At 41.8% G+C, this 14,544-nt stretch overlaps 2 protein-coding genes across 2 annotated transcripts; both read left to right on the top strand.

Moving 5' to 3' along the window:
• The first annotated feature begins 161 nt into the window (after positions 1–161).
• dusp2 (dual specificity phosphatase 2) lies at positions 162–3,164 on the top strand. Its single transcript, XM_040050538.1, has 4 exons — positions 162–888; positions 1,196–1,314; positions 1,454–1,673; positions 2,232–3,164. The coding sequence occupies exons 1-4, from the start codon at positions 501–503 to the stop codon at positions 2,447–2,449; spliced, it is 945 nt and encodes a 314-aa protein (XP_039906472.1). The 5' UTR covers positions 162–500; the 3' UTR covers positions 2,450–3,164.
• Positions 3,165–7,850: 4,686 nt separating this feature from the next.
• Positions 7,851–14,126, top strand: adra2b (adrenoceptor alpha 2B). Its single transcript, XM_040050537.1, has 2 exons — positions 7,851–9,325; positions 9,505–14,126. Exon 2 carries the CDS (start codon positions 9,528–9,530, stop codon positions 11,103–11,105), a length of 1,578 nt encoding a protein of 525 aa, XP_039906471.1. The 5' UTR covers positions 7,851–9,325; positions 9,505–9,527; the 3' UTR covers positions 11,106–14,126.
• The last annotated feature ends 418 nt before the right edge of the window (positions 14,127–14,544 follow it).

Here is a 14,544-nt window from a genome sequence, read left to right as displayed (position 1 = left end):
ACGCCGAAAAAAAACACTCAGCCTTCAGTCTTTCCGCTGAAGGCAGGCGTTTCGACCGTGTAGGGAGGGTTTTAGCTCTCAGTATAACGTCATTCGACATAAAAACACGGGATAACCCCAAACTCCGACCACGTGCGCGGTAGGAAAATGAGGCTTGACGTCAGTGTCCATATGAGGAGTGCCGGCCAGACCAAATATGGTCGTTCCGCCTCTGACGTTGTTCCTACTGTGGAAAATAGGCGGGGTGGCGCCGACCCCGCCTACCGCGCAGCCGTTATCAATGAACAAGTGAAACTATGAACCTAGAGCCGATTGTAACCGGCCTGCAGGAGAGTTCAACAAGAACTCACAATATTAAGTCTTTTACTTTGAATTTTTTTTGCATCTAAAATTGATACAACTTATATATTATATTTTTAGGGATATTCTTTTTACCTGTCTAAACTGACTATTTTGTACAATTTATTATTTTTAACTTAACTTTCAACTACTTTTCAACCATGAATCCAATCAACGAACCTTTGGAAATAACTGGCAACGAGTTGGTTCACATACTTAGGACCCCCCGGGAACAGTACACCTCTGCAGGGTGCGTGGTGCTGGACTGCAGACCGTTTCTCGACTTTTCCTTGGCGCACATCTGCGAGTCCCGAAACGTGAACTGGAACGCCATGCTGCGTCGTAGATCCAAGAGTTCAGTGGTGGCTCTGGAGTGGCTCATTCCGGACAAGACGCTCAGGGCCCGGCTCCAGAGTGGGGAGTTCTCCCCAGTGGTGGTGGTGGATGAGAGAAGCAGCTCCATGGCCGAGTTGAAGGCGGAGAGCGTGTCCCAGATGCTGCTCACCGCCCTGCAAAACGAAGTTCACACGCAGATCTGCTTTCTGCAAGGTAAAAAGCATCAGACGGTTTAAATCCATTTAAAAGCATATATATTTATTTTTAAATAGTTTAATAAAATTTTTGTTGACGTGTTTTTTAATGAATTATTAACTCGTTAACGATCATCCATGCAATCATGATCGATTTGATCGAAAAATGTTTCGATACAACCACAACGATAAAGGAACGTTTAAAAAAATTCTAAATAGAGTTCATGTTTATAACAGCATTGTTGTTATTTGGCACAGATCACACATTTAAAGAGGACATGTTGAAAGCTTGCTGCTAACCTCATACTAATGTGACCTCTGTTTAGGTGGATTTGGGGCATTTTCTGAGGCCTATCCGGAGCTTTGCTACACTTCAACCATCAATCACTGCGCAGTGGAGCCAGAGCCAAAAGTGACAGGCCGGAGGACACCCGCGTATGATCAGGTGAGCTAAAATTTATTAATATTTAAAAACAGAATATTACAATTAAAACGTTTTTGATTGTTTGTTTTTTGTGTGATGAAAAGCCACAGACAAGACGAGACGAAACAGTTTAGTGATTGTTTTTGTTGTCAAATTGCAGGATGGTCCCGTGGAGCTGCTACCTTTCTTGTTTTTGGGCAGTGCCATCCACTCGTCCCGCAGAGAGACTCTAGCTGCAGCCGGCATCACAGCTGTGCTCAACGTGTCCTCCACCTGTCCCAACTTCTATGAAGGGGAGTTTCAGTACCTGCGACTCACTGTGGAGGACACACTGGCTGCAGACATCAGAGCCTGCTTTTCTGCCGCAATTGCATTCATTGGTGAGTATTTCCAAACTGTGTTAGTATGTAACCTCTGAAATGAGAGTCCAGTCCAGTGTTTGCTCACAGAAATGTCAGTCCAAACTCCAGCAAAGATAGAAGGCCCACTTAGAAAATTAAATCCATGTTAAATAAGCCTCCCCTTTGTATTTTTTAATAAAAACCTATAAAGTTTTAAGCACCTTAAACTCCATAATCCATTTTCAGTCCTACACTTGGGGACCAACAATGTAATCATTAATGATCTGGTTACAAAACAACTGGATTATGGAGCTTAAGCTTGATGAAAGAGTTTATTAACACCTGATAGTTTTTATGAGCTTGTTTTGACCAGCTTTCCTTCTACAGTTGAGTTCAGGGGAAGGTGGAATTTGATTTAAAGGAACTTCCATTATAGCAGTGACTAGTGACTGAACGCTCATTTCCGGGGTGACAGCTCGTTTAGCCCAACTTTCTGTGCTGTCTGTTCGTAAAACATTACCGCCGATGTGAAATGAAGCACGGTATGCTGATTGCGCTTCCTGTTTTTGTCTCTTTCTCTTCCGTTTCCACATATAGACTCGGTGAAGCAGAGCGGTGGAAGGGTGCTGGTGCACTGTCAGGCAGGTATATCCCGCTCAGCCACCATCTGTCTGGCCTACCTCATGCACACTCAACGTGTCCGGCTGGACGAGGCGTTCGACTTCGTCAAGCAGCGGCGTCACGTCATCTCGCCAAACCTGGCTTTCATGGGACAGCTGCTGCAGTTTGAGACTGATGTTCTGTGTCAGGGATAAAGGCACAAATCCATCTGTGAAATTTAACTGACTCTCCTGCCTCTTGGCATATTGCGTTGGACTCGCTGCACTACCAGGACTCAAACCACATGCATAAATGTGTTGTTGGTACTGTTGAAAAGTTCACTTTGTACATTCAGAGGAAAGCTAAATGTGTTGCTGGCATCACATGGTTGCAGTCATATTTTAAAAATGCTATATTTTAGCAATGTAAACCACAGTGTCATGGAAACATTATGAAAAACTGTGATTCTGAGCCAGCTAGCTGGAACAGCTATGAGGTAATTTCCCTGACGTTATACTTGAGTGGAGTTGTGCCTGCCTGTTTGGTTTGTGTGTGTGTGTGTGTGTGTGCACGTGCAGGTGTGTTATTTTGTTTGACTTCTGTGCCTGATTGATTGGAAGGGCTGACTTATTTTCATACACTTTTAACCACTGTGACATGATATGTCTTTTGTAAGGAAACACTGTGTTATCTTCTTATAGCAATAGTTCATTATTCTCACGTTTAGAAAGTTAGAAATGTACCTACCACAGCTGGTATCATTCTATATCCTGAGACCCTTTGTTTTTTTTAATTGTGTAATATATTTTGTTATTTATTTCAGTATTTCTTATGACAGTGTTACTGACATCAATAACTCTTACTGCACTTTATACCTTTGGCTTCCTGCTGTTTTTCCACTGAAATAAAACATGCTGGAACATATGAAAACCGTGTGAGCGGAAAAAACTGTTTTACACACTACTGTCCACCACATCTCACTACTTGTACTACTTATACACACTGATCCAGTCATTGTTCACCGCACAGACAAAACAATGAGGCCATCGAGTCCCAGGTGCATTTCAGTGTTTTCAGAGCACATTACAAATGCATAATTTCACACGCTGACCTTGCTGCTTTCGGTTGCTCTTGCTGAATCAGAAGGCATTAAAAAACATTGGGCTGCTGAGCGTTTTCATGGATTATCCTGTGGCAAGTGGGTTTTACAGTCTGAAGTCCCTTTTGACCTCAACAGCCAGCAATGGGAATTTCACATCCACTCATTCAACTAACATGAATCGCTTTAGGCACATGACAGGAAGTCTGGCAAAAAAAAAAATACAGGTAAGTGGGAAAGTCATTAAAGTTATTTCTAATCAGGAAGTTTGGAAAGTCCAAAACACCTATTTGTGTTTATAGCATTTTAATCTGACTAAAACCAGTTTTAAACAGGTAAATAATATAAATTACTGCACTTTTTTCTTTATTTTCAAATTTCAGCTTTACTTTTATCAGTATTGTCAAGGCTCATGGTTGTTTCAACACAGTATTACAAAACCACTCAGCTCTATGTTCAACTGGTTCAACTGAAATAACAAAGAACTATTACCAACACTTGCGAAAAGACCAGCTACCACCATCACCACTGCTTCATTTCCTGATGCTAATTAAGCCACCCACACTTCTGTTTTGGCCATAGCTAAAGTAGTCCACGTCCTCTCATGCGCAAATATCCATTACCCAACACGTAAGCAAGCGTAGCTGTTCTGCTTGACTTTTTTCTTCCATTAGCCACAGTTTTCCATGCAGAGGGCAAAGAAATGCCCAGTGGTTTTCAGGTTGGACTTGAAACTGAGCGATCACGTTAAATAAAGCCCCTAAAAAACTGCATTTAATGTGGTGTGAGTCCATTTAAACATACTCATCAAAAGCACACAAATATGAGCTCAAACTAATTTTTTTATGTATGTTTTCATCATTTTTCTTAGTCTTCCATCAGATACATTTCTTAAAACTTTATTTCTTCTTTTTCCTGAGGGGGTTGGGGCTCAGATTTAATTTTAGAAAAAGAAAATAAACATCCTTATTTTCTAATCTATTCAATGTTGATCTTTATATTTCAGGCCAAAATAAACACTTTCCACTCTTCTGGAACCATCAGAGGGTGATCTGTTTTTCCATCGGCTTCTTTGTAAATCACTTTAGATGAATGAGTTCAACAAAAACAGGAAAAAAGAAACAAAGACAAACAAATATTTGATTTTGGAGCAGATCAAAACTAAACAAACATTAGTAAGAAGTAACTAAGTACAAATACTCATCACCAATTTGGAGGTTTTATTATATCTGTTCATTTTATTCTATTTATTTAATAGTGTGCTTTTTGCTCGACTACTACTGCTGTGGTCACCAGTTAAGATTTTACTTTTAAGAGACCTGTGTTTAAACTTGAAATTAGAACTCACTGTTAATGATTAAACCGGTGCATCAAATGGTTTAAATAAACTGTAAGAAGCTCCAAAATGCTACATACACGTTGATGAATCAGAACTGATAAACAAATAATATAATATACATATATAACATATAAGTCGCAAAACCTTTTCCCTTCAGTGCACAGTTTATTAATAGCCTACTTCAAGTCATATATGATGATAACACTTGTGCATTAAGCAGACATTTACACAAGACTTTGATTTGTATTATTGGTATTTTTGCACTGTTACTAGTTAAGCAACTATACTGGTACTTCTTTCACTGCCGCAGGTGATTTCAAAAGAAATGAAGACAACACAGATATTTCTCTGTGTTGTCTTCAAAACAGTCCGTGCTGGATACGTTTGTAGTGAAACAGTGCTCTCTAGTGACAACTTTTGGAATGAAAAGAAATAAATAATGATTCAAAAGTATCCAGCAGATGATGCCAGCAGACTGTTTATTAACTAAGGCCACCAGAAAACCAAGTTGTATAGCTCTTTCGCACACACGCACACACGCGCGCGCACACTTCAAATGTGCATTTTAGACATTAAATCACCACTGGTGTCATTTAATTTGTCCTCAAATACCAGTACAGGAAACAGACTGTATCACCTCCCCTCTACTTGAATGCGGCTCTCATCAGTCAGTTACGACTCAGTCAGTCTGCCTCATTAATAAAACTGACTCAAACTGTAGGTCCCATCTGTGTCCAGATAAAACTAGGCCAATCATATTACACGAGGCTCTGGAAACACGTAATTGATGTACATGTGTAGCGTACTGTATGTACAAAAGGAAGCATATAAGAGATTAGGGATTAGCAGAGAGGATCACACTTCCTTTGGACATGGCATTACACAGTGTTTGTTATCTACGGCTGAAGACTGTGTCACTCAAAACAAGAAATCCCATTTGGAGAAAACCACATGATGAGGATGAGCAACACGATACTGTAAGCTGGAGAATTACAATGCATTCATGTAACATGCACGCACGCACACACGCACTGACCTGCATGCACACACACACACATGCACAGAGGTGTAGTTATTTGGGAAAATGACTGGATGGTCATTTGGGACCACTCCCTGTAATTGTTTGCAGGTTGCACACACACACACACACACACACACACACACACACACACACACACACACACACACACACACACACACAACATATTTGTACCTTCATGGCTAATGGATAGCACGTTCCTCAGTCCAGTCATGGGTATGTTAGAGAGATCATAATATATTTTGCTATGTATGGATATTTTCTCCAAACTGTGTACTATAGAACATTGCAGGACTGGTTTACCTACTGAGGCCTCTGGAAACCTTCAAATAAACAGGAGAAAAAGGAGGGACCTCACTCTGTCGTCAAAGTGGGACAAAACTCACTGACCCTAATACAGAGCTTAACTTGAAAGACAAGGCGTACCTTTTCTGGCTAAAATTTTCCTTGATCTCCACACACCATCTTTCTCAAGGTTTATAAACCGCACACTGGTACACATAATAGTATGAGTACCTGAGTGTACACACCCACACATAGAAAACAGAAAACCGTTTTAAGCCAGTAATTCCAAAAGGTCTAAATTGAAAGCTTCCAAAGGGCAGGTATTGTGCTATAATTGATTTGGACCAGAACCATAATGTCCACAGACTCCCACCAGACCACAGCCCTACATTATTCTGACCTACAGTAATCTCATTTTCAAGACCCTGTTAAAAACGCAAGGAATTAAAAAGAAATTTGAAGTTATTTTGAACACAATGAAACTGTTCAAAAGCTCCTGGAGTTGTTTTTTTTTTTAAAGAGTGAGAGTCCTTTCCAAACCAAGTACCAACTTTTCCAATGTGGATATCAAAGAAAAATTGCTTATCCACTGTGGGTGATCCATGGCGGCAGAGTTCCCTCTAGGCTTGTGAACTGTATGTGTGAGTGCATGCATGCTTGTATATCACATGCTCTTACACAACAGGCACTTCAAAAGCAGTGTACTGTGCACTGAACACTGTGTGCCGCTCACTCACTATAACCTCGGCATCACTGACATACCCCTCACCCCCAGAATGCATTTTCAGCGTGTTACAAAGCATGGTTCACCCACGGAAACAGAGACACTTGATTGGAGTGCACTCTCCTGCTAAAAGCTTTATTCTCTCTCCCTTTATATTTAGATTCTGTAGCGTGGAGCGAGAAATGTACGACCATTATTGACTGCTGCTTCTGGTCACAGAATCAGAGAGCAGGCCACCCAATTGTAATTCCATGGGTGGCTAGCTGGGCTTCTTCCTCATTAGAACAGCAATGTGTGGGGGACGCACTACAAAAACAAACAAACAGAACCTCTACCCACACACCATTCATAAGATCGTGTGTGTTTATGACCGGTAAATGTGTGTGTTGTTTGTTTGTGTGCGTTTATTTCACAGAGGCCACCTACCTACTTTCAAACAGCACAGGATAAACTCTGCTGCTGTTTGTTTTATGGCCAAGTTAAACAGCCAGTATGACGTAGGTTTCAATGGATAATTGAACGTTCAGGCCCTTGATCTCAGGTAGGCAACAAATCAGAGGGATGATAGATGTCTCTTCTTCTAGGGATAGGAAGTGTTGCATGGTGCATAACTGCAGAGGGATTCAAATAGAAGTCAAGTGATGATGTAAATGCATGAGCACAGAACATTACAATGAGTGCCTTATTCCCTCACCCTGCGCCTCGCACAGTGAGCAGAGGTGGAAGGTAACACGGTGCGTTTATCCAGGGAGTGGAGAGGTAGATGAGCATGAGGAGATTTCAGATTTCACAAGGACATAATTCACTTTTACTGCACCATTTAATTGATGGTTGTCATTACCCATGGACTGGATTTGATATGCAAAATCTGTAACTACATAAAATGTATGATTTATTGCTTTAGATCCTCAATCCAGAGGGTGGACCAGTCAGTGCCTAATGCATCAATAATTTAAATCTCCGAAGGGGTTCATCTTTCAAAATGAAGAATTAGTTTTATTAGAATTCTTAGACATTTGTGGTTTTACTGTATTATAAAGGTGTGACTACTTTCTCGCACGTAAAATTGAGCCTGCCTTTGTGATTATGAGCTGGCAATCTGTATCGATTTGGACGCTCACAAAACACATTGAACTGTGCACATAAACCCTGCCTCAAACACTGAGGTGTTTTTCAGCTTGTACAATCTTAGACACTGTGCTTACCTTACCTAAGCTCATTAAAAATCTGAGAAAAAGCTTTTAACAAGACTGGGCAGCTAAAACATGGATGGCATTTCCCTTTAGTATTACACTGCGCCTTTATCTAGACCTCCAGCACTGAAGGAGTTATTGAGGACTAAGTGAAAAAATCGTTTAAAAACTAAAGAATGATATACTGTCACACAGGCTTTTTGCTTGAAAAGCATAAATGTGAAGTTGCCACATCTTGAGGAAAAATGATGATGGTGATGGTAATGATGACTGTGCTGTTTACCCTGGAGTCCCTGGAATGAAACAAATGTTTTCAGTAAAGCAGATGGCATCGTCTCTGCACTCCCAGCTGGACATCACAGCGTCCTGTGGAGTTAATTGACCGGAGCAGTGCCACCCAACAAGCCATTTCTAATATAACTGCGTTGGCTGAGACGCTTGGGTATAGATATAATTTGGGAGGTGGGGGGCTGTACAAGGATGGAGGAAGCAAACATCCCATGACGCTCGGCTTCACAGTGACATCACCGGGTCTAAAAGAAGAGGGAGATGGGAGGCACCCCACTTATTAGGTTTCGTCGTAAGGTCCTGTTCACAAGTGAAGATGCTGCTGCCCCTCTGCGAGGAAATCTGCGAGGTGCATCAGCGGAGCGGCTGAATCATGGCATCCCGGTAAACTTCTGAAGCGCCAGGGACCACAAAAAAACTCCTGAGACGCACCGACTTGAGCTGCTCTGCGAGGATCTTTTTATTACTGAAACAACAACGCGTTTTGAAAGCAGATGTGACATCGTTCGCAGGAGAGCTGGAGAGCTTGAGGTTGTTCTTTGTGTTCTTTCTTGATTGGAAACGCTGGTATTCCTGTGAAACATCATAATCTTTCAACAGACAATCAGTGTAAATATCCCACCGCATTGGTTTTATTTCGCGTCATCTAAAATCACTTTTATTTTTCGCTATTCGAACGAGATTGTCAGGTATACGCGCGTCTCCAAACGAGGACGCACGGAAATCAGACCAATTTACTCTAATCTGATCTCTGATATCCAACAACGCCTCACCGTAAATGGCCCCAAATTAGATCGTTTTAAATTAAATCTTTCCATTTTCATGACATTAACTGAAAAAGGATCGGTCTGTGTAAAAAATCAAGTTTTAATTCTTCAGGGTGCGATGTAACTCTGCGAGGGCGAACGCCCAGCAGTGATTATTTTTTCTGTTTCTGTTTCTGTTTTTGTGGAGAAGAACGGGTTTTGAAAAGTGGCAATGCGTTTTGATTGAAAAGATCCGCGTCTTGACGCGTTCCCCAGGACTGTTTGTTGCACATAAAATGGATTTGGAAGACCTGCCGTGGAGGGTGCAAGGGAGTGATCATTTGCGAACAACACAGTGACAAAACTAGAACGGCTGAGGTAAATATGCCAAATAATTATCAATTTATTACAAAATGTATTTTAATGTAAATATACTGTTTTATTAAGGACAAAAATGCGTGATAATCTAAGAGTGTTTAACACTTTAGACATTTTTAAAATATTTTGCATGTTTATTTGTTTGTTTGTGTTTTTGTTTGCTTGTTTTAAATTTAAAGCCTCCTGGAAAAATAATCCCAGCATGGCCTCGGTTCAGGACAGCGGCTGCTCCATGGAGCTGAGTGGCTGGAACAGCAGTGTGAGCGGCTCGGGATCCTCCGTGCCATGCAACCAGAGTGTTCTAAATCCTGCCCCCTACTCCCCGGAAGCAACGGCGGCCTTTGCCACCGCCATAACCTTAATGGTCATCTTCACTATCGTCGGGAACATCATGGTCATCATCGCTGTCCTAACCAGCCGGTCACTCCGAGGTCCGCAGAATCTGTTCTTGGTGTCATTAGCTGCTGCGGACATTTTAGTGGCTACACTCATCATCCCCTTTTCTTTAGCCAACGAACTGCTTGGCTACTGGTACTTCAAGTCTCTGTGGTGTGAGATCTACCTGGCGCTGGACGTGCTGTTCTGCACCTCCTCCATCGTGCACCTGTGTGCCATCTCATTGGACCGCTACCTGTCAATCTCCAGGGTCACTTACGGACGTCAGCGGACACCCAAACGCATCAAAGCCGCTATTGTGGTGGTGTGGCTCATCTCTGCCATTATCTCCTTCCCTCCCCTGCTCTCTTTGAACAAGAGTGAGGGAGGCGACAAGGGGAGTGAGAGAGGACCTCAGTGCCAGCTGAATGATGAGCGCTGGTACATCCTTTACTCCACCATTGGCTCCTTCTTCGCTCCATGTCTCATTATGATCCTGGTCTACGTAAGAATTTACCAAATAGCCAAGCAGAGAACACGCTGCCCACCAGGAGAGCCCAGGAAAGATGGGGTTGGCTGTGCAACACCAAGTCAGCCTCCTCGGCATGTACAAGCCAATGGGAAGGATGAAGAAGAAAGCACACCTCCTTCATCCAACAAAACCTCAAATGCCAGACCCCCCACCCTCGCTATCACACCTTCTCCAGCTCCAGCAGAGTCTCAAACCTCCCCAAATCCCACACCCAATAATCTCCTGCAGCCTCCATCCCCTTCTCCAGCCGTGCCCACGGCCACAGAGGTTGATACCTCTTCACAAGTCCCCTCAACCCCCTCCACTGTGCCTCAGTCTGCCACCAAGACTAAAGCGGAGGGGAAGAAGGGCAAGCGTCTGCAAAAGAAAAAGGCTGACAATAACAATGCTGACAGTTCAAGCACAGAGAGCGATATGGAGCACAGCCATGGAGGGGGACGCGGCAGCACCAGCATGCCAGGGTCTCCTGCTGGAGGGGGGATCCACTCCCCAGCCTCAGTCAAGCGCTACCGCGACATGATTGCCACTTCAAAGGGGACTCGTCTGGTGCCAGGGAGAAAGTCAAAAACAGATAACAACCCTGGAGCAGCGAGGCGTAAAGCCATGGTCAACAGAGAGAAACGTTTCACCTTTGTCCTGGCAGTGGTCATTGGTGTCTTTGTGGTGTGCTGGTTCCCCTTCTTCTTCTCCTACTCTCTCCAGGCAGTGTGCCCAGAGACTTGCACCATCCCAGGTCCACTCTTTACATTTTTCTTCTGGATTGGTTACTGCAACTCCTCACTCAACCCAGTCATATACACCATCTTTAACAAAGACTTTAGAAAGGCCTTCAAAAAGATACTGTGCAGAAGCACCAAGGGTACTTTCTTTTAGCACATAAAATTGCTGTATAGAAAATGGACATTTCTGAGGCATAAAAAAACAAAACAAAACAAAAAACAATTATGTTCCAGAACACTTAAAGGGCTGTTTAAAAAAAATACGTCATATGTAAAAACTGAGAGCCACTTTTACAGCCACAGCGTGTAAACACAAACCCCGGACTGTGAAATCTCAGCTCGCAGCTGCTTGACAGATTTTTACAGAGTGATGCGAAGAAACAGACGATGAAAAAGCAGCTGAGCGAGACACTATTAACCTGCTTAGTACTTTAGTATTTCTGATAAGATTTTGAATCCAAAGTTTTATCTTTGGATGACAAAGAATAATAGATAATCCTGGGAGACAGAGGGGGCAGCATGATAGAAGAAATGTAAATACACTATAAAACTTATAGAAGGCCTCTAAGAAAACAGAAAACAAGTGGGAATTAACTCTGTGAATTAATACAACATATTTTTTTATACATGTTTTGTAGTTATCAAAACCTTTGGGACTAAAGAAGACAGGTAAAAGTAAGGACAAGTGGCCTTAGATTCCTGTGAGCCTAGGGCCCTTTACTTATCAATAGACAACACAAGGAGCACACAAGATTAGTGATGATTTCCTACATCTGCAGTTTCAACTGTGTCTGTAGTCTCAATTGCAAAGCTGCAGGGCAAACATGTGTTCCTTGATTTTTATCTAAAAATGCAACAACAAGAGAAGGTTGCTGACGATCTCAAATGTGATAGCACAAACAATGGCACCCTTTCAGACTTAACTCGGAGATTTTGTGCAGAAAGCCTTCATGTGAAGCCCTGCCACCTTGCTTTTGGCTTCACTGGTCATAATGGACACTCAGGTTGTTTATAATGACACTCTTGGCTTTCACGTTTCATGAAATATTCAATAAAAATTAACTTTGGATGATGGACTTGATATAAAATCCCATGTATGATGCTAAGAGACGAAAAGTGATGAGACTGCATCTCATACTCTTAGCTTACAGTTTTCTTTCTTTTAACTTAACCTGTAGAATCACCCTAATTGACTTGCCTGAGCTTCTCTTCCAATGAACTGCCTCAGTATTTGGACATTCGAGCAACATTCAAAGATAATTAGAGCATCTTCAAACCCTTTCAGTGTTTTTTCACAGTATCAAATGGGAGGTGCATATCCTAAAAATAAAAACCACCAGATTCTTATCATTCTACTGGCAAGCATTAACTTTCACAAAACAAATCCTGCTTTGTGCAGCATTATTTACCAGGTAAAGATTTTATATTGACTGTAACACCGAGATGAACAATGCAATTATGGACGTGTGATGTTCCCCCTAATTACACCTACAGGGGTTATACTGAGAACTGTTTGTCTGAGTCACTCCTTACCGATGCCTCTGGCACATCATCTTCTGCAGTGGACCTCTACATGGCACATTCGACTCGTTGCTGAGAGGCAAGAAGATGAATGGTACTTTTATTTTTCTCACCAAGACACTAAAGCTTTGTGAGTTTCCTGGACAAGAAAAAAAAGAAGGAAAAAAAAAACAAGAAAATGTGTCTGTAACTGTGAACAGCACATGTTTATTGACTCAATGGGACAAGGGCTGTCAGCAGCAACACATCAATTTAGTAACTGTCTAATTCTGCTGACTTGTGTGAGCGTGTGTGTGTGTATGTGGGCGAGAGTGCGAGCGTGCATGCGTGTTGACTCTTGTTTTTCCTTAAAAAGTGTCAGTGCCTCCTCTGGCTGCTATGTACTACAGATCTACTGTACTGACAGATTTCCTGCATCTGGTTGTCTGTAATGTTTATGATGAATTTGGAGGAAAGATCGGTAGTGTGTCGCTACACTGGGACAGTCTTAATGATCTAAAAGTGAATGTTTTTTCTGTGACATCGAGTACATGGCTTTTTAAAGATCACCCTCAAGGGACCAAAGAGCCTCACAGGACACCAGCCTGACTCAGTGAAATCTGGCCCTGTGTTTCTGTAATGAAATATCAGTTTATATTTGGTGTATGTGACGGGAGGCAAAGATTGAAAACACTGTATTATTTATTTCAAACCAGTTTGTGTGTTCTGTTACCTATTTATTGTTCAGTTACTGTGCTTTTATTCTGAAAAACCAATTGAATTGGAAGCGATCAGCGACTGAAAAGACTGTACAGAGTTTTAATATCCTGAACAAGAGCAACATTGACTTCTGCCATCAAGCTCTTGCTTTGTGAGACTGGGCTATATTTAAGCTCGGGGTTGGGGGGGATGCATTTGTGTTGAACTGAAGGAACATGAACTTTGAGTTATGTGCATACAATGCAACATTTATTCATCATTGTTTCATCTAGTTATAGTACAGTGAAATGTTCAATCAGAGATACAAGCACACGCATTGATGTACAATCTATATCGCAACAGAAAAATGTCTCCTCACCAGTGCTACTGCTGCCAGATGTCTCCTGAAAAAGTAATGAAACATGAAAATGTCAATAGCAACCATAGCCAGTTTTATTTGGATGATTTGCAGTGCATTAAGGCCTGATAATCCATATCACGCAGAGCTGCTGGGAGATTTAAATAACTGATGAAACCAAATGGTTGCAAGCAAGAGCTCTGTGCACTTATACAACTGTTCCCTGCCCTCATTTAAAATGATTATTTTCTCTCCAGTAATACAAACAGCTATAGCAACTCAATTATGACAAAAATAGCCACAGAGGTCATGGATTCATGGCTGCTTCCAATAACTATGAGTTGCAATGCTGCTCAAACTTACAATTCATGGCTTTATGTGGTGACACTGCTGCTTTGTTTGTTTGTTTTTTAAAAAGTAAGAATTATAGCTTAAAGGTGACAGATGCAGTATTCTGCCTGTTGAGCACCATCCTTTTCCCGGAAACTGCCTGAATTGTCTTTTCCCCAACTGTGTTTGGACCAAACTGCCTGGTCTGAGCTTTGCAATCATCTATCTCCCATCTGTCATCATCTCCTTCCAGTTTGGAAATAAAGCCGCTTGAAAAAGCACAAGTCATTCCCTGGTTCGTTTGTTTTATACATCTCCACATGATACAACAATAATAATAATGATGATAATGATAATAAAAATCATTTCCAGACAGAGAATTAGCAGTGAGTTGTTTCACAAATCTGTGATGTTTTCGTGACATACATGTCAAACCGAAGCGCAATGCAAAGCAATTTCCAGCCATTATGAAATTGCCTTAAATGGCAACACAACTTGGGGAAATAGTCCATAACACTGTGGGTTGATGGCTGTTCAAGATGTCACAGCAAAATCTCCTATCACAGTGGGACATGAGAAGTAGGCCATAGCAGAAACAGCATAATGTCACCTACTGCCAGCGAACACAGAGGAAGTCTGTAAGGAATTAGAGCATGTTTCCAAATATCACACACAGACACATACACACACTTCCCGCACTGACTGT

The sequence above is a fragment of the Simochromis diagramma genome, unplaced genomic scaffold (genome assembly GCF_900408965.1).
Source record: "Simochromis diagramma unplaced genomic scaffold, fSimDia1.1 OVJJ01000131.1, whole genome shotgun sequence".
In the NCBI taxonomy this organism is placed as follows: domain Eukaryota; kingdom Metazoa; phylum Chordata; class Actinopteri; order Cichliformes; family Cichlidae; genus Simochromis; species Simochromis diagramma.
Note: the sequence above shows the minus strand (reverse complement) of the source record. Positions and strands in the feature narration are given on the sequence as shown.